At 55.2% G+C, this 21,972-nt stretch overlaps 2 protein-coding genes across 6 annotated transcripts in view; one reads left to right on the forward strand and one right to left on the reverse strand.

Annotated features, from left to right (window-relative positions):
- The window catches only part of Ptpn1 (protein tyrosine phosphatase non-receptor type 1), a 47,523-nt gene extending 44,427 nt beyond the window's left edge, over nucleotides 1-3,096 (forward strand). Inside the window, exon 9 of the mRNA XM_021151979.2 lies at nucleotides 151-3,096. Coding sequence (XP_021007638.1) covers nucleotides 151-364 — 214 coding nt within the window. The 3' untranslated portion in view covers nucleotides 365-3,096. The remainder of the gene's footprint in view (nucleotides 1-150) is intronic.
- Nucleotides 3,097-3,896: 800 nt separating this feature from the next.
- The window catches only part of Ripor3 (RIPOR family member 3), a 42,782-nt gene continuing 24,706 nt past the window's right edge, over nucleotides 3,897-21,972 (reverse strand). For 3 of the 5 annotated variants that reach the window (XM_029474749.1, XM_029474752.1, XM_029474751.1), the window contains 20 exons: nucleotides 21,408-21,486; nucleotides 19,110-19,133; nucleotides 18,837-18,890; nucleotides 17,632-17,781; nucleotides 17,483-17,546; nucleotides 17,164-17,207; nucleotides 16,920-17,045; nucleotides 16,698-16,843; nucleotides 15,216-15,345; nucleotides 13,340-13,891; nucleotides 10,493-10,623; nucleotides 9,913-9,990; nucleotides 9,477-9,600; nucleotides 8,882-9,017; nucleotides 8,080-8,241; nucleotides 7,363-7,524; nucleotides 6,711-6,913; nucleotides 6,434-6,517; nucleotides 4,971-5,061; nucleotides 3,897-4,634 (listed from right to left, as the gene is read on the reverse strand). In XM_029474749.1, coding sequence (XP_029330609.1) covers nucleotides 4,537-4,634; nucleotides 4,971-5,061; nucleotides 6,434-6,517; nucleotides 6,711-6,913; nucleotides 7,363-7,524; nucleotides 8,080-8,241; nucleotides 8,882-9,017; nucleotides 9,477-9,600; nucleotides 9,913-9,990; nucleotides 10,493-10,623; nucleotides 13,340-13,891; nucleotides 15,216-15,345; nucleotides 16,698-16,843; nucleotides 16,920-17,045; nucleotides 17,164-17,207; nucleotides 17,483-17,546; nucleotides 17,632-17,781; nucleotides 18,837-18,890; nucleotides 19,110-19,133; nucleotides 21,408-21,486 — 2,638 coding nt within the window. In that variant the 3' untranslated portion in view covers nucleotides 3,897-4,536. The remainder of the gene's footprint in view (nucleotides 4,635-4,970; nucleotides 5,062-6,433; nucleotides 6,518-6,710; nucleotides 6,914-7,362; nucleotides 7,525-8,079; nucleotides 8,242-8,881; nucleotides 9,018-9,476; nucleotides 9,601-9,912; nucleotides 9,991-10,492; nucleotides 10,624-13,339; nucleotides 13,892-15,215; nucleotides 15,346-16,697; nucleotides 16,844-16,919; nucleotides 17,046-17,163; nucleotides 17,208-17,482; nucleotides 17,547-17,631; nucleotides 17,782-18,836; nucleotides 18,891-19,109; nucleotides 19,134-21,407; nucleotides 21,487-21,972) is intronic. The other 2 variants (XM_021156450.2, XM_029474753.1) reach the window with 1 other exon arrangement.

Genomic DNA, 21,972 nt, shown 5'->3' on the forward strand with positions numbered 1-21,972 from the left:
ACTGCCCAAGGTCCTCCAGGGCTGGAAGACAAGCAGACTGCTCTGTGCTAGGTGGGGAGGGTTCATTTCTCCAGGTTTCCTCCATAGAGATGGTCTCCTTTTCCATCTACTCAGGGTAGGTAACCAACCTGTCTCTTCCTCTCTCCTCAGCATGAGTCCAGACACTGAAGTTAGGAGACGGATGGTGGGTGGAGGTCTTCAAAATGCTCAGGCATCTGTCCCCCCCAAGGAAGAGCTGTCCTCCACTGAGGAGGAACAAAAGGCACATTGGCCAACTCACTGGAAGCCCTTCCTGGTCAATGTGTGCATGGCCACGGTCCTGGCGACCGGCGCGTACTTCTGCTACCGGGTATGTTTTCACTGACAGACTGGGAGGCACTGCCACTGCCCAGCTTAGGATGCGGTCTGCGGCGTCTGACCTGGTGTAGAGGGAACAACAACTCGCAAGCCTGCTCTGGAACTGGAAGGGCCAGCCCCAGGAGGGTATCAGTGCACTGGGCTTTGAAGGAGCCCCTGGTCCCATGAACAGAGTCTAATCTCAGGGCCTTAACCTGTTCAGGAGAAGTAGAGGAAATGCCAAAAACTCTTCTTGCTCTCACCTCACTCCTCCCCTTTCTCTGGTTCATTTGTTTTTGGAAAAAAAAAAAAAAGAATTGCAACACATTGTTGTTTTTAACATTTATAAAGGCAGGTTTTTGTTATTTCTGGAGAAAAAAAAAAAGATGCTAGGCACTGGTGAGCTCCTCTCGTGCCCTTTGGCATGTGATCAGATTCATGATTTCTATTGGTTGCCAGTGGAAGAATCCCGCTGGGCAGGACTGTAAGGTTCCTGCTGGCTTGGGCAGCCCCACTGTGCACCCGGAGGAGCGTGCAGGTGCCCTGGAGTCCCATCCTGTTGTGAGGAGGGCAGCCACATGGGCTGCCTCTGAACAGCAAGCCCGGCTCTGCTTCGCTCAGGTGTCCCCCGAGGTTCCATCCTCCTCGGTCTCCTCCCTCTTTGTGACCGCCATCTTGCAAATGGCCCGGCCCTCGCCACCCCATCCCTGTAAATCCCTTAGGGCCTTGCCTCGGGGTCAGAGGTGGCTGCCAGCCTTAGTGCTGGGGTTTCCATTTCATTTGGAAAGCCATTACTACTCTATGTAGAAGCCACACCACCGAGGTGCAAGCAAGACTGGTAAAGGAGGAAGGAGCCCTGGTGTCATGGAAGCCCCCCGGCAGGACCTGTACCCTCTGAAACACTGTTCCAGTGAGCGCTCTCGAAGGCATCAGCTAGATGATTTTGCAGACTGCCAAGACTTCCTGAGTGGTGATTTTCAGAGTCTGGACTCACAAAACACCACGGAGCGCTTACTGCGCTGCCTTCCATGCTGGTATGGCTGAGGCTGTGAGGAGGCCGGCGCTGTGGCTCGATCCAATGCAGATGCCTTTGTGCAATCGCTGCCCAGCAGCAGAGCCTGCACTCCAGCCTCTGCGCTGCAGGCCACAGTGGCCATGGTGGCCCGCAGAGCAAGCTGCGATGGAAGCTTATCACATGGAGCCGGCTTTCCAGGCTATGCATCTCCCTTCCTGCTTTACCCTCTGCTTCCTTCCCGAGTAGCAAGCCCACCATCATGAGGAGTGCAAGGGACGGGCAGGCATTAGAGCGGGGTGCAGCTTGCGGGGTGAGGCCACCTTTGAGGCTGCCCTCCTCTTATTTATTCACTTTGCCCGGAGGTGGCCCCCGCGTGAGCATGCCCTGAAACTGACCGTGTCTGCCTGCACCCACGACCGTCAGGTCAGTCCTGGGGTTGAGGCATGAGTGCAGGACTGACAGGAGCCACAGTGTGGCCAGTGCTGGGGCCAGGAGCAGGAGCAAGAGGGTGTGAGGAGCAGCCTTCAGGAGCATAGGACAGTGGTGATGCGCAGAGCCCCTGTGGCTGCTCCTGCGATGTGCAGGTTGGAGGCTGGGCTTTCTGCCCACGACCTTCTAGATGCCATTCCCGGCCTTTGCTTTCCCTGTGAGTTAGAAGATACACAGTTCTGTGCTGGTGGTGCCTTGTGCTTGACATGGGAAACTTAGAAGCCTGCTCACTGGCAGGCACCTCCCGTGCTCTGACCGGAAGTGGCCGTCGCTGAGTAACCACCGCCACTCAGTGAGAGCAGTGCTGTCCAGTCAGGTGCCACCTGACTCCTGGCAGGACACTTCAGGCTTCCGGCCTGCCATGCCACGCCACGCCACGCCACGCCCCGCTGGATCTCAGACATTCCACACTCACACCTCATTCCCTGGACACTTAGGCAAGCAGGGCCCTTCCACCTCTGGGATCAGCCCCTCCATTCCAAGTTCATGCTGTCCTGGAGCAGGCCAGGACTGGAAGCAAGGCAGCTTGTGAGAAGCAACCTCCAGGGAACAGTATAGATGACAGCCTTAGAGTCGGCCTGCTGTCATTGCTGGCCCAGGGCCCCTTACCCAGAAGTGTGCAGCTCTCGGGCCTGGGAGAGACGGCTGACGGTGCTCATGACTCTTCTGGAGGGGAGGAACCGAGCCTTCACATCGGGTGGCTTTTTAAAAGAACTCCGCTGCCTCATGCCAGCATTTCACATTTTGCCTTTCACCCAGAGAAGCCAGCACAGAGCCACTGGGGAACAGTGATGGCCTTGCCTGCCTGAGGAGGTGGCACAGCCAGGGTCTAGGCTGGGAGCAGTTAGCAGTGGGCTGTGTCTGGAGTAGTATGGTGTGTACAGTAGCCTTAGAGGTGGCTATCCCGGAGAACAGGCGCTCTCTGCCCTGTCGCCCCTGTTGGAGGTAGCAAGCTGCTGTATGCCTTAAGTCAACATTTACTTAGCAGGGCTCTCTCTCTCTCTCTCTCTCTCTCTCTGTCTGTCTCTCTCTTTCTCTCTCTCTCTCTCTCTCTCTAAATGGCCATAGAATAAACCATTTTTACAAAAATAAAAACCAACAAAAAACTGTGTCCTGGAAGAGTACCTTTGCAGGAGTGTGGGGTGTCTCAGGGTCTTCTGTGACCTCACAGAACTGTCTGACTGCACCATTTCCAACTTGCTGTCTTACTAATGGGTCTGCGTTAGTTGCAACAATAAATGTTTTTAAAGAACACAGACGTGATGTGCTTTCCTTTTCTTTATTGATGGAGCCGGGCCGGCATGAGGCAGACACTTGCCCTACCTGTAGGGTTAGTGCGCTGTGCGTTGTATGTTGTGTGTAGCCTGTCTTTCTGCAGAGATGTGGGTTCTCTATAGTGTCCTTTCAGGAACAACCCCTTTGGCAACCTGGATACCTTGAGACTCACAGGTCATTGGAATCCCTGTTCCAGCCACCAAACCACCCTTGGCCGGCCGCCTGATGGCCACCATGGTCCTCACGTCTCAGGACATCCATAAATCTCATCTGGTATATACTTGACGTCGAAATGAAAATGAGACCCAAAAGTAGTGTGACCTCCCATTCGTGTACCAGACTGAATATGTAAGGCCCCATGGTGACTGACAAGGAGATTTGTGCTGTGATAGATGTCACTGCACAAAGCACAGCCCCAGACCCCTCCGGTTCACAATTGGCTTGTGTAGCAAGTGGTCCCCGCTTGTGGCCCTGGCCACAGACCTGTGCAAGTGCTGTGTCCACTCAAAACTGAAATCTTCAGGTAAAAAAATGAATTCTCACAAGAACATTAGTGTGAAAAGGTGACTGTTAGGTAACTTTGGGATAAGCCCAGTAGGGTGAAGGCTTGACAAAAGCCTGGGGTGTCCCCAAAGTGCCACCAGGAAGGCAGCCTACCATGAGTCCGATAATCAAATATAGGGAGAATGTCCTGGGGTCCTGCAGAGAGCCCTGTGGCCCTGGCCACCCCTCCCATGTTATAGCTCTATGGACACAACATTATCTACTTCAGGCAGTAAGGTGGCCATATGCTACAGGGTTTTTAATTGAGATTTCAGGAGATGGACATGAAGGAAACAAATAAATACCCAGTGAGCACACATGGTCCACAGGACTCCGAGTGGGGTGACCGAGTCAGCCCTGAGAGCCCCCGAGCTTGGAGTGCTCTATCCACTTAGGTAAGAAACCCATCGTGTGTCTCCATAGCCGCCGCAGGGAAAACCTCCCCTCCACTCACGCTGGAGTGTCCCTCCAATGGACTGAGGGTGCCATGCACTGGAGGTGGGCCTGCCATGCCTTGCAGTTGCCAGCCATGTTTATTAGACCAGTTCTATCCCAGCTGCGGGTGTGCAGGGAGCTTGGACTCCATGCGTGTCTGTCCTGGAGCCTCACCTTGCCCCAGGCCCTTGATCCTCAGGCAGAAGCGGCATCTGTAGGAGGCCACAGCCTCGGAGGCCCCCACACACCACTTCCACCTGCTCTGTGAAGACCCCACTCTCCTCCCTGGGCTGGGTACCAACCCCAAGCTCAGGTAACTACCCTACTCAGCCCAGGCTTGCAAGGGAGCGGCTAGACTGCTCCATCCAAATCCTGAGCACTATGGAGGCTAAGAAGCCTCAAGGAAGAGAGACGCCCGATTTGAGCTCGTTGATCACAGCGTCTTAAAAAATTGTGATTTCAACGTCCGCTTCCTGACAGAAGGCCTCTTGTTCTAAGTGGAGTTTGTCCATCTTCTCGAAAGCCAGGCGGCCTTTCTCACCTGGAACACAGAGGTATGTGTCACTCACTGCCTTGTCACCAACTTAGTGTCTCTAGAGGGTCCCCTGCCCTGCCTGAGCAGTAACAGCCTCTTGTGCTGGAGATCTGGACACTAGTCTGGCTTTGCCCCTGCTCTCCATTTGCCAAGGGCCATAACTTATACCCTGGCTGCCAGCCTGCTGTGAAGGTAGCCAGCCCTGGCCAGAGGCTGCTAAGCATAGGGTAGCCTGTAGCAGGGTCCCTGGCAGCCCAGTACTGACAGCTGAGGTAGTCGCCCCCATCTCCACTAGAACTCTAGGACCCACTGTGCCGCACAGGCCCTTTGGCTGCACTTTACCAAATGACAGTGTCGCTTCCCGCGCTGCAATTCGCACGGCCTCCAGGTCAGACTGACAGAGAGTGACAATCTGCTCAAAGCTTTCAATACCCTGTTAGGAGAAAGGAGGCTTCTTAAGCAACCTCATTGTCATCCCTGCGGTGCCAAACCCAGCGTGGTTCCCAGGTCCTTCCTCTGTCCTCGAGAGGACTCAGGCCCTTCAGTGCTTTTGGGAATCCCTTCTACACCCCAGTGCAGGCCTGCAAGCAAGGCCACCAACAGCTTGTCTGGGGACATCATCTAACAAACCCAGCTAGCTGCCTTCTGGGACTTGCTACCTGCAACTCTCCTCTGCCTGGAGAACCAGGGCCTAATTGCCACACTTGGGGCTCCCATGAGACCTCCAACTCCTTCACCCAGCACCTGAGCCTCAGCAGGCACCTCCGAGGACCTTTTGAGACAGCCCTGAGCAAGTGACGTTGTTGGGTTTCTTCTACATTGAGTCAGCTCCCATGCACAAGTGGGTAACGAGGTTATATGAGGCAGATAGATTCCCAGCGTGTGAGTGCAGGGGAAGGCAGGGCCCACAGGCCCTGAAGCCCCTGTGTCATCCAGTCCAGAAAGATGAGCTGGAACCCAGAATAGCTTTTTACAAACCTATTCACATAGTGAATTCTCAGAATGGCTTTTAGGCTTCTTTGAGATAGGGTCTCACCATTTGGCCCAGGCTGGCCTGGATCACAGGTATGCGGGTGCCACCACACCTGGATTTTTTTTTTAAATGCATGAAAGCTACATATATTTGTGTGTGACTCCGAAGAGATTACACATGAGCACCACACACACACCTTCACACACAAGTGAACAAAACCAGAGTGAACAGGTGCCATCTGCGCTGTGTTTTGAAACAAGGTCTCTCCTAGGCTGGAGCTCATAAATATGACACGCTAGCTAGCCAGTGAGCCCCGAGGATCTCCTGCTGCCCCCTCTACTGGAATTGCAGTATGTGCCTTCACGCCTGGCTTTTTTTTTTTTTTTTTAATTGAGTTCGGGGGATTCCACTCGGTCCCTTGTGCTTGTAGTCCTTGACTCACTTTAAAGTCATGTTTAATACCAATGTTCAGTAGGCACACATCCCTGCAAGCAAGAAGAAAATGTGCCAAAAGTGGCCACTGCTGCCAAAGACCAAGGTGATAGGCAGCTTTTACATCTCCATTTTTGTCTTCTTCTCACAAGAATTTGTCATAGTTCAAACATGTCCAACTGGGCAGAAAGTGCCTTGGTGTGGAGACCTCTGCTGTTGGAGTCTGAGAGCTGGCTGTTACTCATAGTCCTCTTGCTGTTGGGGAAACCCTTTTGCCGCCCCACCATCCCATCCCTTGTCCCAGTGAAAGCATTTCAAGCTGTTGTCACCGTGGCTGCTGTTGGTGCTTTGGCCCTCAACACTGGTGGCCTCCTGTCACCCGTGAGGACAAGGGACTCACCCCGAGCTGCTGCAGAGCCACGCACGCCGCCTGCTGGACCTTGGCATCACTGTCATTTAAGGCATTAGTGTAGTACAGCAGAGCCTGGGAAAAGAAACCAGGATTGGCCTGAGTCCGCAGGGCAGGCCCGGGCCCCCAGCTGGGTCATGCACACTGCAAACATTCCAGTTAGTAGACTCAGACCCAGACTCAGCCCGTCTCCAAACAAAACTTGGGGGTGAGACCTGTCAATCTGGCCAGCTATATTGTCAGGTGGATGACCCCCAAAATTGATCACCTTTTCCCGGAAGCGCTTGTTCCTGGCCGCGCTGGCTAGGCGTGTTCTGGCCGCCCTGCACAGCCTCGGGGGTCCGTCCAGCTGCAGAAGTGCCCAGGCTTGAAGTGTCTGGGGCAGTGGCTGCAGCTGGCTTAGACACTTCCCATGCAGCTTTCTCAGGGCCTTGGCTGGGCCTGCACAGCTCAACTCCTCAATGAGAGTCACTGGAAGACAGGAAGAGGCAGGTGCCATTGGGCAAGGCTTAGCCATATTAGTCACAGAGGGGACTCCAAGGCAGGGAGAGGCATCGCTCCCTAAAAATGAGCAGAACCACAGGCCAGCCGCGGCCCAGTGGTACACACCTGAAGTCCCAGCACTCGGGAGGCTGAGGCATACGGGTGGTGATTCGAAGTCAGTCTAGGCTACACCGTGAGACCCTGACTCAAAAAGAAACCAGAATAAGCCTAAATTTCCAGGCTGCCTCCTCTCCCTGGAGCTGGTCTGGACTGTTCACCTCCCTCTATCAAGTTCCACCATAGCTGGCTGTGATCTCACTCCATCCCAGTTTTGACAGCTAGAGGGAGAGTTACAGGGGCTCTGAACAGTGGGGAGCCAGAAGGGACCAGGGTATGCTGTAACTCGCTTCCAGGTCATAGCCACCACTAGGCCCTACCTTCCTTGGTGAGCTGAGCGAGGTGTTTCTCCAGGTCAGAGATGCTCTGCCGCTGCAGGTAGCTGTGGAACTGGAACCAGGTGACCACCTGCTCTTCCTGAAGCCCTGCTGGGACCAATAGTCCACCACAGCCCACCACTTGCTCCAGGAGCCTGCGACACACTGGCAGAGGGAAGGGCCATGAGCAGAGCTGAGGCCTCAGCTGGCCTCTCAATCTATGTCAGCTGAAAGGGACTCTGGGAAAGGGGAGCCCCCTTGCAGTCAGCAGACTCCCTGGTTCTAGGACCTTCTCTACCCCAGAAGTTGGTAGCACTTGCCAGTAAGGTTTGACTCGGCTCCAGCCCTTTTCCTCTTTTAGTTATTTAAAACCACCACAGTGGGCTGGATCCCAGCTCCAGAGCCCTGCAACAAGCTGCCCAGAGAGTGGAAGGAACTTCCAGACTTCAGATGCCACCCCCCACCTCCCCCGGACAACCTTCACTTGCTCCACAGGAAATGCTACAGCTGCCTTCAGGAAGTATCCAGCCTGATATCAGGACACCTGGATGGCACATGCCTGCACACCTCCCTGTAAGAACCCTTGAAGGCTTGGTGGAAGGCACGGGGATACAGGGCCTGCTTTCCTAGGGGCGGGGCAGCGAAGACATGCACAGAGCTAGGACCCCAGCTACATCACTGCCATTCCCCCTGGGACAAGGCAAGCAAGGATGACCCTACCTATTTCCAGCTGGCCGGGGTACTTCCCTCGGACGCGATGCAGGAATGTCTTCTTGAGCTGGCTCAGGAGTGTGGAGGCAGGGCAGGCCAGGACACCACCAGGCTGCGTGCACCCCTGCCACAGTGCCAGGCCACCCTTCCTGTGAGAAGCCTGTGGGATGACTAAGAGCCAACAGCTGCTCAGCAGCCTGGGCAGGAGCACCAGAAACCTCTCCACAAGGACCCAAGGTTGGAAGTGAGGGCAGGAGACCCAGTACAGGGACCTCCTCTCAGGCCCCTGTCACCCCAAAGGAACAGTCTTGGCTCCAAGCACCTTCCTAGTCCCTGCTCACAAGATCAGCCAAGCACTGCTGACCTGACTAGGAAACTGGACTCCCCAAGTTTCAACAAGTGCACAGGGGGAGACAAAGAACGGCGGGGGCTGGTGAGATGGCTCAGTGGGTAAGAGCACCCGACTGCTCTTCCAAAGGTTCGAAGTTCAAATCCCAGCAACCACATGGTAGCTCACAACCATCCGTGATGAGATCTGACTCCCTCTTCTGGAGTGTCTGAGGACAGCTACAGTGTACTTACATGTAATAAATAAATAAATGTAAAAAAAAAAAAAAAAAGACCAGAGGTGACAGCCATTCCTTGGAGGGGACACCAGCTTGTGGGTGGGACTGGCTTCAGTGAACCAACAGTGGCCTTGGCAGTATTCAGGGACAAACCAATGTGCAAGGTGTAGGGAGGGAGGGAGGGAGGGAGGGAGGGAGGGAGGGAGGGAGGCAAGGCCTTGGGGGTGGGGCTGGTGGCTACTTACTCTCTTCAACCGACCTGGCCTTGCTGACCTGCTCAAGGTCAAGGTCTGAAAGCACTTCCAGAACCTGCCTTTGCTGCACTGCTTCCTCTAGGAGGCAGTCCTCCACCATCCTTGATAAATTAGGGGAAGCCAGTTTCTAGAATCAGAGAGATATGCAGGTTACCAAGCATGCACATGTCTGCCCACAACTACCCACAGCTGCCCTGTCCTAGAGGAAGCTTCTAGACCATAGCCTAAGCTATTTCTTTTCCCCAAGCTGAGCCCCCAGGGTCAGCCCACCCAAGTCCAGCTAGGCATCACAAAGCAGGGGAAAGACGGCCAACATCTGAGGGCATCTGGATCCCTGGGAGCAGCGCAGCAGGAGGTCCACCTTGGATACTTTGTGAGGTTGAGCCAGTTTGGACTGGTGCAGTACCTCCATGTGTACATCAGAACTACCTGCTTGGGCCAGGACTTGGCTCTCTGAGACCCATGCGGTTCCTCACCTCCTGCCCCAGAGTCTCCATGGCCCTCAGGGTGGGCTCCTCTTACCTGGCCCAGGCTCGTCACTGCCTGTGACCCCAGTCCCCACCCTGGCCAGGTCCCACCCAGACACCTGAAGCAAGGCTTTGCAGACTTGAAGGTGGACAGTGAGCAGCGTGTCCAGCTCGGGGGCACCAGCTGTGAGCTCGCTGGGTGACACCTTCAGTGATGGCCGTGGAGGTGGGGGGCTGTCCCTCCTGAGAAGACAAAAGAGCTGAGTGACCATTAGATTAGCAAAGGGACACCTTCCCTGACACCTCCTCCCACCCCAACTCCAGATCAGAGACAGGGCTTCTCAATAGAGGCACGGAGGGGAGAGAGAACTGCCTGGATAGCAAACAGATGTGCAGGGCTGGGCTTCCTGGGAGACCTGAGGCTGTGACTCCCTCTGGAGGGTTACCAGAGCCTCAGTTTGCTCTTCTGTGAAGTGGGCATGAACCCTTGACCTAGGGTTAGTATCATGGTTCACAAGGCAGAGCTGAGCCCCCACCAAAGCCCAACTGGCTCACCACACTTGAGAAGGTAGCGCACTTGGAATCTCGCTGTGGGACCACTGGCTTAGAGGATAAGGTGGAGACTGTCCCCTTCTGTAATGCCGAGGTCTGGGGATTAGAAGTGGCCCTGATCGAGGTAGGTGGTAAGACAGAGGTGGATGGTGGTCCAGAGGGAGTGGTGGGCAAGGCAGGTACTATGGAGGTTAGTCAGCATGACAGCCACTGAAGTCAAGGTCAGAGTTTGGCTGTGTGCTGCTGTTATTGCCTGAGAAACCCTCAGTGACCATAAAGATTTGCTGTGTAGGCCGGGCGTGGTGGCGCACGCCTTTAATCCCAGCACTCGGGAGGCAGAGGCAGGCGGATTTCTGAGTTCGAGGCCAGCCTGGGCTACAGAGTGAGTTCCAGGACAGCCATGACTACACAGAGAAACCCTGTCTCGAAAAGCCAAAAAAAAAAAAAAGATTTGCTGTGTAGAGATAGTGCCGTGGAGAGAAAGTGCCATGCACAGTGAAACTACACAAGATGGGGCCAAGGACTCTCAGACTAGCATGGAGCTATAGCAATCCAGAGGTGTGCCCATTTGGGGTGCACTCACTCAGGAGCCTGGGAGCCCCCAAACAGGGACAGTTCATCACTGGCAAGGTCGGCATTCAGAAAGGCAAAGCTCTCAAGGATACAGTCCATCAGGCTCTGCGCCGACACAGGTTCCGACTGTACCCCTCGGGGCTGTGGACAAACACCAGGATGAGGGCTCTGCCCTCCCACACCCAGCCATAATGTGACAGCCCCAGCCCCAGCCCCAGCCCCAGCCCCAGCCAGCCCAGCGATGGCTCGGGTCTCAGCAGGATGAGCCTGGAATATGGCACTTCCAGCAACCCTACCAACACAGCCTGAGACAAGGGGACATCGAGAGAGAGAGAGAGAGAGAGAGAGAGAGAGAGAGAGAGAGAGAGAGAGAGAGAGAGAGGAAAGAGAGAGATCTGAAAGTCCCCAGATGGGGATGACGCAGGGCAGGGCTCCCCCACAAGGAGGCGCCACTCGGTCACACACTGCAGCCCCATGCCTCATCTCTCAGCAACCCCACAAACCTGCTCTGCACTCACTCTTGCTGACAGACACCCTGAGGAGATTCAGAAGCTGTGGGTGAGCTGTGGACGGGAAGGCATGCGGGAGCCACTGCCCACTGCCATTCAAGCCGTCCAGAGACCTCTGTCTCCAAACCAGGGCTGCCCGCAGGGCCAGTGTACCAGACCTCAGTCCGCATCAACCACACCCAAGAATAGCCGGACAAGACTGCAAATGCAAAGCAGGGGTTCTCAGCTGAGCCCACGGGGCAGGCGTGGAGGGTGGGTGTCTGTCAGCAACAACAAAATACTAAGCCTGGGAGTAAACACTGTGAACACGTGTGTGTGTGTACGTGTATATGTGTGTGTGTGTGTATGTGCGTGTATGTGCACACATGGATGGGCACATCAGATTCTTGTGATTTGAGGAATTATGTTACCAAACCAGCAAATGCTGACCCAGGGATCCCAGTGCCACAGCTCAAACTCCCAGCCAGTAAGCACAAGGCCCACATGTGCACTTCTGTTTATAAAGTTTTCCTCTTCCTTTCTCGTGTGTGTGTGTGTGTGTGTGTGTGTGTGTGTGTGTGTGTGTCCAGAGGAGCCACATAAGAACAGCCTTGGGTGTCATGCCTTAAGAGGTGTCTGCCTGCCTTGTTTTTTTATTTTATTTGTGTTTGAAGCAAGACCTCTTCCTGGGGCCCAAAGTATGACAATTAGGTGCCCATTGAGCCCCAGGGATCCCGTTTCTCCTTCTGCAGTGCTAACTCGCTTGCCACCAAGCCTGCCTTCTCTCAATGCAGCCCTGGGGGCGGGGGTGAACTCAGGTCCTCTTGTTTGCACAGGAAGTACTGACTGAGCTCCGCAACCCCGAGGCCAGCTTATCTAGCAGTCAGTGAGGAGGCCCGGCAGCTCTCCACACCTCCTGCCTCAGGGAGGCTCATTAGCTCTCAGGCTCTCACCATAGACACGCCAGAGCTTGTGCTTGGCACTGTGAGCCCAGCGCTACACATGAGGCCATCCACACAGCTAACCTGCTGACAAATAGCACAGGTGGCCAAACATGTGACAGTGACCAGAAAAAGGGGGGCAGTCACAGGGACGCTGAATACGGAGCAGACAAAGCCTGTGCATTGATCTGTGTGTGTGTGTGTGTGTGTGTGTGTGTGTGTGTATGTATGTGAGTGTGAGAATATGTGTGAGTGAATGTATGTGTGTATGAATGTATGTGGGGGGGTATGAGTGTGTGTGTGTATGTGTATGTGAGTGTGTGTATGAGTGTATGTGTGTGTGCGAGAGTATGAGTGTATGTATGTGTATGTGTGTGAGAGAATGTGTGAGTGTATGTGTATGAGTGTGTGTGGGTATGAGTCCAAGGCCAGCCTGGGCCTCTTAGCGAGAATCAAAGTCTATGGACGCTCAGCGGATGATTTCCCTTAGAAGCCAAGCTGAAGGTGGTGACCTCTCATTTTTATTGTCTTAGCTCTTTTCCAGAAAAGAGAAGTGTCTCGATGGTGTCCTGAATGACTGTGCTATTGCGGGGTCATACAAAGTGCTTGTGACTCTCAGAATACGGGAGTGTGACAGCAGCTGTGTGCCTGTGACCCACGCATAATACTGGAAAAGAACAAATAAAGGCGGCAGTTCTTCCTCAAAGTCTTGCTCCTGGCACACGAGGACAGGGCCTTGTTAAGGTGGGAGGCAGTAGATTCGTTCTCTCAAGGCACTAAACAGAATAGAAGGAGAGAAGCCTTCTCTCAGCTGTACTGGTATGAGAATGTGAAGTCCAAGTGAGAATTTAGAGAGAGAGAGAGAGAGAGAGAGAGAGAGAGAGAGTTTTGAAGATGCCCATGTCATATAGTTCTGAGGGGAAAAAAGATAAAGTATCCTAGCTAAGAGTGAGCTCATGGGAACCTGTAGAAGTTGGTATGCGTGGTCTACATTTTATTTTATGTATTTAAAAATGTAAACAGAGAGAGCCATCCGTCCAGGACGGCAGCTCTGAGAGCCACTGAGAGAACTCCTTTGGCTGGGCAGGGGAAGGTTCTGGATGGCTGTAGAGATGAGGCTGGCAGGCAGCTGCAAGGCCTTCCATAAAAATCGCAGGCCCCACCCACCCACCCACATCCGAAGATTTTCGATGGAGCCAGGTTCTGGCTGGACACGGAGCAAATTACTCACTGTGCGCTCCGGCCTCCCCTTGGTATTCTCCTCCGAGGCCTTGAAATGTGGGGAACCTGAGGATGAGGGAGCCTCGGCCCGCCCAGGTCACATAGGGGCGAGGTTGGGATGCTAACCTGGGCTGGCTGCTGGCACCTGCTCCCTAGCCTCAGGCCCGCAGCAAAGCGGCGCTGCTGTCCCGTGTGCGGTGGGCATACCTTCAGCCGCTCCCTGAGGCCAAGGACTTGGTACTCCAGTTCCCTGAGCTGGGGCTGCGCAGGGTCTGCAGACCGCAGCAGGTCCAGGACCTCCTGCACAGGCCCCTCCACTCCGTCCCCCACATCTCCATCCTCCTGGCCCTTCCGGCTCCGTGGCACCATGGGGCTGTGGATGGGGGCGTCCTGCAGCTGGGCCAGCCTTTCTCCTCCCAAGTCCCTCCAGCCGGGCCGTTCTACAAGCACACCCCCGGCTGGGTGAGCCAGGCCTGGCAGCAGGCCCAGAGGTGGAGGCCCCTCCCTGGTCTCCTCTTCTGTGCAGGCTGCGGAACCCACAGGCACGGGCAGGAAGCCCACATCTGAGGTGGATGCTGAAGTACTGGTCTCAGTGTCTCTGGGGTCCTCAGAGCTGAAGGAATCCATCTCTAGTAGCTCCTGGCTCCGGCTCCGCAGGCGGGGACCCTGAAGTTCACTGTCAGACAGGTAGCCAAGGATGGAGGTGGCCCTTGGCCCACCCAGCAGCAAGGCCTGCTGCACTGGCTGCTGGAGAAGAGACTGGGAGGAGATGCAGAAGCAACCTCAGAAGCCGGCCCAGGGACTGTGATGCTCAGAATGATAGAGATCTGCCAAGGCAACGGGCATCCAGGGGTGCCGATGTCCTGTCACCCTCTAGCTTGAGCTTCCGGCCTCAAATTCATAGTTTCAGCCATGCTCCTGCCTCAGGACCTTTGTGCCTACTGTTTTCTCTGTCAATACAGAGCCTGAGCATACAGACCAAAGCAGATGGAGGGGTGGGACACCAGGGCACTTCAGGGCTTGGGAAGAGATGTGGCATCTGAGCTGGGACCCTCAGGGTTGAGAACGAGTGTGCAGGGAGGTTCCAGGACCTGGTACCCTGGATGGGTGCAAGCTTGGGACAGATGTTCCCACTGAAGAGTGTTTATGGACTGTGGCTAGCTACCACAGCACTGAAGGGACCTCCATCTCTGTTGAGTAAACACATAGTCGCATGTGGGGCCGTGTGTCGGGGCAGTGATGGGGTCATCAAGAAAGGTCCCTGTGAGGAACCATCCCAAGGACAGCACCAAGAATAATGAGCTGTGCCTGTGTACAGCTTTCAGTCCCCAAGGAAAGGAGAGGAGGGTGGCCCTGCTCCAAGAAGATCTTGCCCCCTGGAGGTCATAGGAAAGAAAGTTGAGTTCCTGTACAGGGCTCCAGATCACACTTCTGGAAGCTGGAAATTTCCCCAGCAAAGTGAGGCCAAGTCTGTGGCTGGATGGAGGACACACCCATGAACACACAGCACACATTTACATACATATACACACATCACACACAGACACACAGCATACACATACACATATACACAGCACACACAGACACACAGCACACACATACACATATACACAGCACACACAGACGCACACACAGCACACACAGCACACACAGACACACAGCACACACAGCACACACAGACACACACAGCACACACCACATACACACCACACACATAGCACACATATACACACACAGCACACACAGACACATATACATAGCACACACACACAGCACATATATACAGCACACATACACACATATACATACATACAGCACACATACACACATACACATATATACAGCACACATACACATATATACAGCACACACACTCATATAACTCACACACAGCACACACACACACACACATGCTCAAGCACACTCACACACCATGGAGGTCCCAGACCCAGCTCAATTCCCATGGCCTCAAGCAGTGGAAGACAGAGCCACACAAGCCCTGCAGCCCCAAAAGCTGAACCCCTTGATTCTCCCCGCCCAGCCCCCGAGAGCACCTCACCCTCCCGGGAACAGGCTCTCTCACCAAGTAGTATTTGTCCCGGAAGCTGGGGGTGCTGGGCGGCGTCCAGGTATATAGGGAGCCCTTCCTGCTGCCCATGGAGAACCTGCCAGTGGGACTGGGCGACACCAGGCGGCACTCAGAGTCCAAGGGGCTGCAGGAAAAGAGCAGAGACCAGCAGGGTCTCAGGTGGGACCAAGGGCTCTGCAGTCACAGGCAGCTCCTTTGTCTTTCAAAGGAACTCTGTGGCTCCTTGCCACAAGCCCGTGGGCTGCTGAGAGATCTGTGGCTGGGTTATTCACACGGGATGGAAATGGTGGTTCTGAGACAAGGAACTTGCTTGGACAAGTACCCCTCCAATAAGCAGAGCCAGAACTGAATTCACCCAATTTCCTCCCATCCCAAAGCCTTCAAGTCAGCTAGCACTGATATTCATGATACCTTCAGAACTTAGTGGACTTGGCTCAGGGAGGCCAGGGAACAGCGTGGCCCTCAGCTGAGGATAGTGCCACACCCACCAGGAGAGCCAAAACCCCAGAGACCCGAGGGACCTCCACCTGAGGGCTGCAGGACTCAGAACTTAAGGCTGGCCGGCCTAGGGTGGTGTGCACTTGAGGGCATCCTGAGTGACTGAACTGAACTATGTCCTTAGCTCTTTCCCACCCTGCCACATCTGCTCTGGGGACAGCGAGGGGCACGCTGGAAATGCAAGAAAGATGGCTCCGCTTCTGACAACCCTAGAGATCCTGAAGGTGGTGCAGGTGGAGCCCCAAACTCAACAGACTGTTCTGAGCCTGGGCCCCATAGTGTGGGACCTAGTGGAAAGCCTCAAGGTGACAGCACAGCCCTGGACTGGAAAGGTCGGGATGCCCAACCACAGGAAGCCTGGGAAAAGGCCTGCATGGGCAGAAGAGAGCCCCTCTGAGAAATTAGGCAAGAAGAACTGCCTAGAGAGTGGCATGAGACAACTGGAGCGGCCATGTGTCCAAAAGGGAGTGGAACTCAAGGTCACAGGAGGCACGGGGGCGGAGGGGACAGGGCCGCTGTAAAGGTCAGGCCAGCCTGGCTGTGAGGACAGGATGGGGTGGTGAGGACAGAGATGGCTATGCAGGAGTGGGTCTGGAGAGTGTGAGGCTCCTGAGGAGCAGGCAGGACCACTTGGTTTCACTGCACCCAAAGCTGGGGTAGCCAGCCTTGGTGACGGCAGGTGGCTGTGCACAGCCACTGAGAGCCGGTGGCACAGCCGCTGAGGGTGGGGGCACAAACACTGAGGGCAGGGGGCACAGCCACTGAGGGCAGAGGCAAAGCCACTTAAGGCAGGGGGCACAGTCACTGAGGGCGGGGGCACAGACACTGAAGGCAGGGGGCACAGACACTGAGGGCAGGGGGCACAGACACTGAGGGCTGGGGTACAGCCACTGAGGGCAGGGGGCACAGACACTGAGGGCAGGGGGGCACAGACACTGAGGGCAGGGGGCACAGACACTGAGGGCAGGGGGCACTCACTTCCACAGCAGCTCCAGCTGCAGTTTGATGGTGCCCAACTCGGTGATGTCCACCACCACAAGCTGGGGCCGGGCCGTGAAGAAGTCTGCGACGTCACATGTCACCGCACCCACCACCATTGAGCTCAGGCCTCGAAGCTCGGTCACCTGGGCACGATGGACAGGACGGTGGTGCCTGAGCCTAGCACCCAGACTCCAGGCCCCGCCCTGGGCCCTGCCCCACCTTGATCTCCAGGTTCTCATGCACCGAGGGCACAAACACCCTCTCCTCTTCATCCCAGGTCTGGCTGTCATCTGGCTCTATCCGGCCCTTCAGTCGCCATCGCTGACGGCCCAGGCGCATGAGCACCTGCAAGGAGGCACAGAAAGAGGTACAGGGGCAGCCCCAGAGGAATACACTCAGACCTGCCCCAGACCTCCCTCCCAGGCCTAAGGTCCTAGACCTCCCAGGACCTCCCTGGCTGTACCTCATACTGGTCTCCGGGACAGAGGCGTGCATAGCCCACCAGGCCTGAAACACAGAACTGGATTAGTCCTCTCCACCCTGCCCAGGACCCAGGGACCCAGGGGTACAGGGGTCTGCCAGGTAACATGTGAAGGACAGGAGGTTTCAATGGTCAAGAAGGTAGAGGGGATGATACCATATCTCAGAAAGCAGTGAGCCCACCTCCTCTCACAAGTGCCGGACGCTAGACCCTGGGACTCTGGCCACACTGCCCATCCTTGGCAGGCTCTTGGGGCACCTAGGAAGATCTGATACCCAGCACAGCCTGGCACGACACTCACCTTTCATCTTGACATGGAACTCGCCCAGGTGACCTTCCAAGGTCCCCTCTATGAGGCACATGTCCTGCAAGGTATACAATGGGATCAATCACTTGACAGCTCCACCCACTCCCAACAGCCCAGAGCAAGGGCAGAGAGTCCGGCCCCACCTCCAGGCACTCCTGTAAGCTTCGGCCCAGCTCCTGCAGGCTCTCCCGGGAGGCTCGGCTCTGCGTGCTGTTGCTGAAGGCGCGCTGCATGTTGGAGGCTCCGTCTCGCAGCCGCCACTGGATGCAGTAACCTTCGTAGAGTTCATCCACCTGCAGCAGACATGCGAGGCTGTGAGCCACACCGAGGGACAGCCCACGTCAACCATCTGTTCCCCCAAGAACTGTCCCCCGGACCAGCCTTGCCCTGTGTTCCTCATGACTCTAAGCCCACCCACGTAGCAGCACCTAGGATCACTCACACACATTTGAGCACGGTAGACACTAGTGACTATGTCACACACTCTCCCTGCCCGAGTCCCAACTGTGGAATGGAAGGTTGGCTATGACAGCTGCCCACCCTGTAGGTCTGGGGAGGAACGTGAGTTCGTGAAAGTGTTTGCAAACTGACTATGTTTTCTAAAAAGCCTAAAGGAAGGTAAGAGTGTGTGCACACGGCCTTAATCTCAGCACTCGGGAGGCAGAGGTGCAGCTCTCTGTGAGTTCAAATCCAGCCTCATCTAGAGAGTAAGTTCTACAACAGCCAGGGTTACACAGTGAGACCCTGTCTCAAGGAGGAGGAGGGTGAGGGAAGATGACTTACTGGGGGGACTGTTAGAGCCTTCCAAGACCAGGCTGTAAGTCCTCTGTACCAATCAGTGACAGAGCCCCAAAGGCCCAGGGAGCATGGCTGCTCCTCACACGGGGCTGGGCCTGCTGCCAATCACTATGGCTCTGCAGCACTGTCCACCCCACATCTCCGCAGCTGTCCATGGCCACCAAGTTTGATACCCATGACACCTACTGCCTCCATGTAACACGCCATGGTGCCCAGTGACACCCCACGGTACCCAGTGACACCCCATGGTACCTGATGGCATCCCATGGTTCCTAGTGATACCCATCATGCCTGGTGACACCCCACGGTACCCAGTGACACCCCCACGGTGCCTGTGACACCCCATGGTACCCAGTGACATCCCATGGTGCCCAGTGACATCCCATGGTACCCAGTGACACCCTACGATGCCCAGGACATCTCCCATGGCTTCCCCCAACTCATAAGAGATACTCACATGACTCCCTGTGACACGTTGCTCCCATTATCCCCATAACACCCTCCCCATAACACCCTCCCCATAACACCCCGTGATGCTCGAGCCACCCACCTTGCTGATGTGGAACTCCACCTTCCGGATGTGTCGCTCCACCAGGCGCAGTTGCTTCCCCCAGAATAAGAAAAACTGCTTTAGAAGCGACCAGGTTCCCACACCTCACCCCCTCCCCAGGATCGGGGTACTGAGCTCAGACGTCAGAGAGGCTGGCCGTGGGACTCAGTTTCTCTGCTTGTAACGTAAGAGGAAGCTCGGGTGTTCTGCCCAAGTGCACCTGGGATGCAAGGCCACACCAGACAGTCTGACCACACAAGGACACGGGCTCACCTTGTCCAGGTCATAGTAGAAGGCCTGCAGAGAAAAGGAGAATGTCAGCCTCAGAGACCTCTCACCACAGGGACACCTGCGCCACCACAGGGGCACCTGACCTTCAAGGACAAAGCCAATGCCTGCCCCACTCATGGCCACAGACACCCGGGGGGAAAAACAAACTAAAGGCATGCATTATGGAAAAGCCAGTTCTAGGTCTGGCACTGTGTCCCTGTGTGTCCCAGGCAAGTTACTCAACCTCTCTGGACCCCGCTTTGTTCTTTTGTAAAATAGTATCAGTCATTGTGATGGTCAATATCGACTGTCACCTTGACAGGCTGTATCTATAACCACCTTGAAGACGATCGTGCCTGGGAGGGAGTTTCTAGATTTCATCAGTTGGGGTGAGAAGATGGACCCTAAATGAATGTGGTGGTGCCCCAGAGACTGGGGTCCTGGGCTACATAGCAAGGAGAAAGCCAGCTAAATACCAATGTCCAACTCACTCCGCTTCCTAGCTGCAGCCGCAACGGGCTGCCTCACCCTCCGGATGTCTCGCCTTGAGCCGAAGCTAGCCTTTTCTCTCTTAAGCTGTTTAATCTTGTCACAACAAGGTGGGAAGGAGTAGGCACACAATGGACCTCCAGATCAAAAACTTCAAAGTTCAGCTAATAAATGAAGCCTTGGGCCAGCGGGATGGCTCCATGGGTAAAGGTGACTGCTGCCAAGCCTGATGATCTGAGTTCAGTGTCTAGGACCCACAGTTGTCTGCTGACCTCCACAGGAGTACTGTGGCAGGTGCATGCCTGCTTGCCTCCTCTCCCTCACACAAATAAACAAACAAATAAATGTAACATCAAAAAATGAGGAACTGGGAAGGATCTGAGATTTTTGAAGAGGTGTTCTAATTCAGGCTTGTTGGAAACCCACAAAACTCTCCCTGTGGGGTTCAGGCACTCTGTCCTAGATGTGGGGTTCCCTTCCTCCCCCGACACTGGTGTGGTATAGCATCAGGCAGTGGAGACTTCTGAGACGGACCTCTTTATACATTGTCTACTGAGAGAGACTTCTAGACGGAAGAGAGTAGGGCATGCTGTGGGAGCCACCACTCCCCCTTGGGGTTAGGTGGTACTAGGAGTGACTGAGGGCTCGGTAGTGCCTCTCCACTCTCTCTGTTCTTGCCCTCACCCAGTCGCCTACTGAGGGAGGCTCCGTGTTCAACAAGTTCTGCCCTCCCTTGTGGCTGACACCCACTCGAGACTGAGCCTTCCATCCCGCCCAACACCCTAGTCTTCCGAGTCAGTGGGAGCAGGGACCCAGAGAGGGCTGGAAGCTGCTTTGATATACAATCTACTGTTTCTCCCCCTTTCTGAGATTGAATCCAGCCCATCCTGAAGGCTGGACATCCTGAGGAGGGACACAGGGACACACAGCTGGGAAGAAGAAGTCCAGAGCTGGAAGAAGAAGTGACAAGACACCAGCTTTGCTCCTGGTGTGTGACCCAGGCAGGCTGGGTGCCACTTTCACCAGGCAGCAGCTGGTGGCGTAATCTCTTTTGTAGAAGTCCTCCAGCCGGGACTGCTTAGACCTCGATTTAAACTCTGATCTCACTTCAGGACCATCCGGACTTTTGGGGTGTCCCCTGGGTTCCCTTAGTCCTGTTAACACATTGGCTAAATCTCCCCCTTCTGCTTTCCACTTTTAATTTGGCTCTTCTGATTGGCTTAGTAGGGACAGGGGGCTGGACTGACTGGGGACACAGAGTTAAAGAATGAGAAGGATCAGGGTGACTAGAGACTGAGACAAGGGATCCCTTGTGGGAGTGGCTGCCCCTAAGCAGGTGAAGCACAGGGCACCTACTGATGACCTCAGCTTCTTACAGGGTCACAGGCTTAGAGAGAGAGAAAAAAAAAAAAGTTGTTGCTTGTTTGAAGATCAAGTTTAACCGGGCATCCTCTCATGATGGTGGTGTTGATACGCTGAGCCCTGAATCTGCCAAGACTGAGTCTGGGCTCAGACGGCACCACGAGGTCTACAGAAAACTGTCACCTTGGACACCACAACATACAGGCTCAGTCTGGGGCAGGTGCAGGGCCTGTAGCAGAGAAATGGCCACTTGCCTGAATAACAGATTTGTCTGAAGGGCAAATCTGGAGATGGGGACCATCAAGACCTCTACAGTCACCTACCCCTACAGTCACCCGTCTGACAGCTCCTCCCAGAACCATGGTGAGGAAAGCTCACCACAAATACCACAGGCCTCTGGGTGGAGACCACTGACCATCTTTTGGCTGCTGTGAGCTAAAAGCCACTCACCAGCCTGGAGCCCCTCTGGGTGTCCGTGTGGCGTCCGCACAGGTAGTCCAGTTCAGCCTGTTGCTCACACAGATGGTCCCTGCAGGGGAGGGAGAGGGGTGGGTTGGAGCAGAGTGGGGGAGTGGGCTAGTCTTCCCAGCATACGGGTTGGCCAGCTCCCCTTAAGGGGATTCCTCTGTTACCCCAGAAGCCCACAATTCAGTCTAGCTGTTACTAGCACGTTGTGAAGATGGCTATATATATAGAAAGGCAGGGGAAGTGGGGGGGGGGGCTGAGGAAGGCATGAGGGAGGGAGGCGGGGCCAGAGGCTGTGAGAACAGCAGAAGGCTATCAGGGAAGAAGGAAGATGAGACATGGAGCCAGGGGGGGAGAGGAAGGAGGATCCTGGAGGAAGAAGGGAGCACCCAGTGGGAGAGAGGACCCAGGTGGAGTGAGGAGGAAGGACTAGTATGGAAGGACAAGAGAGGATTCATAAGCCGGGCGTGGTGGCGCACGCCTTTAATCCCAGCACTCGGGAGGCAGAGGCAGGCGGATTTCTGAGTTCGAGGCCAGCCTGGTCTACAAA

The sequence above is a fragment of the Mus caroli genome, chromosome 2 (genome assembly GCF_900094665.2).
Source record: "Mus caroli chromosome 2, CAROLI_EIJ_v1.1, whole genome shotgun sequence".
Lineage (NCBI taxonomy): Eukaryota > Metazoa > Chordata > Mammalia > Rodentia > Muridae > Mus > Mus caroli.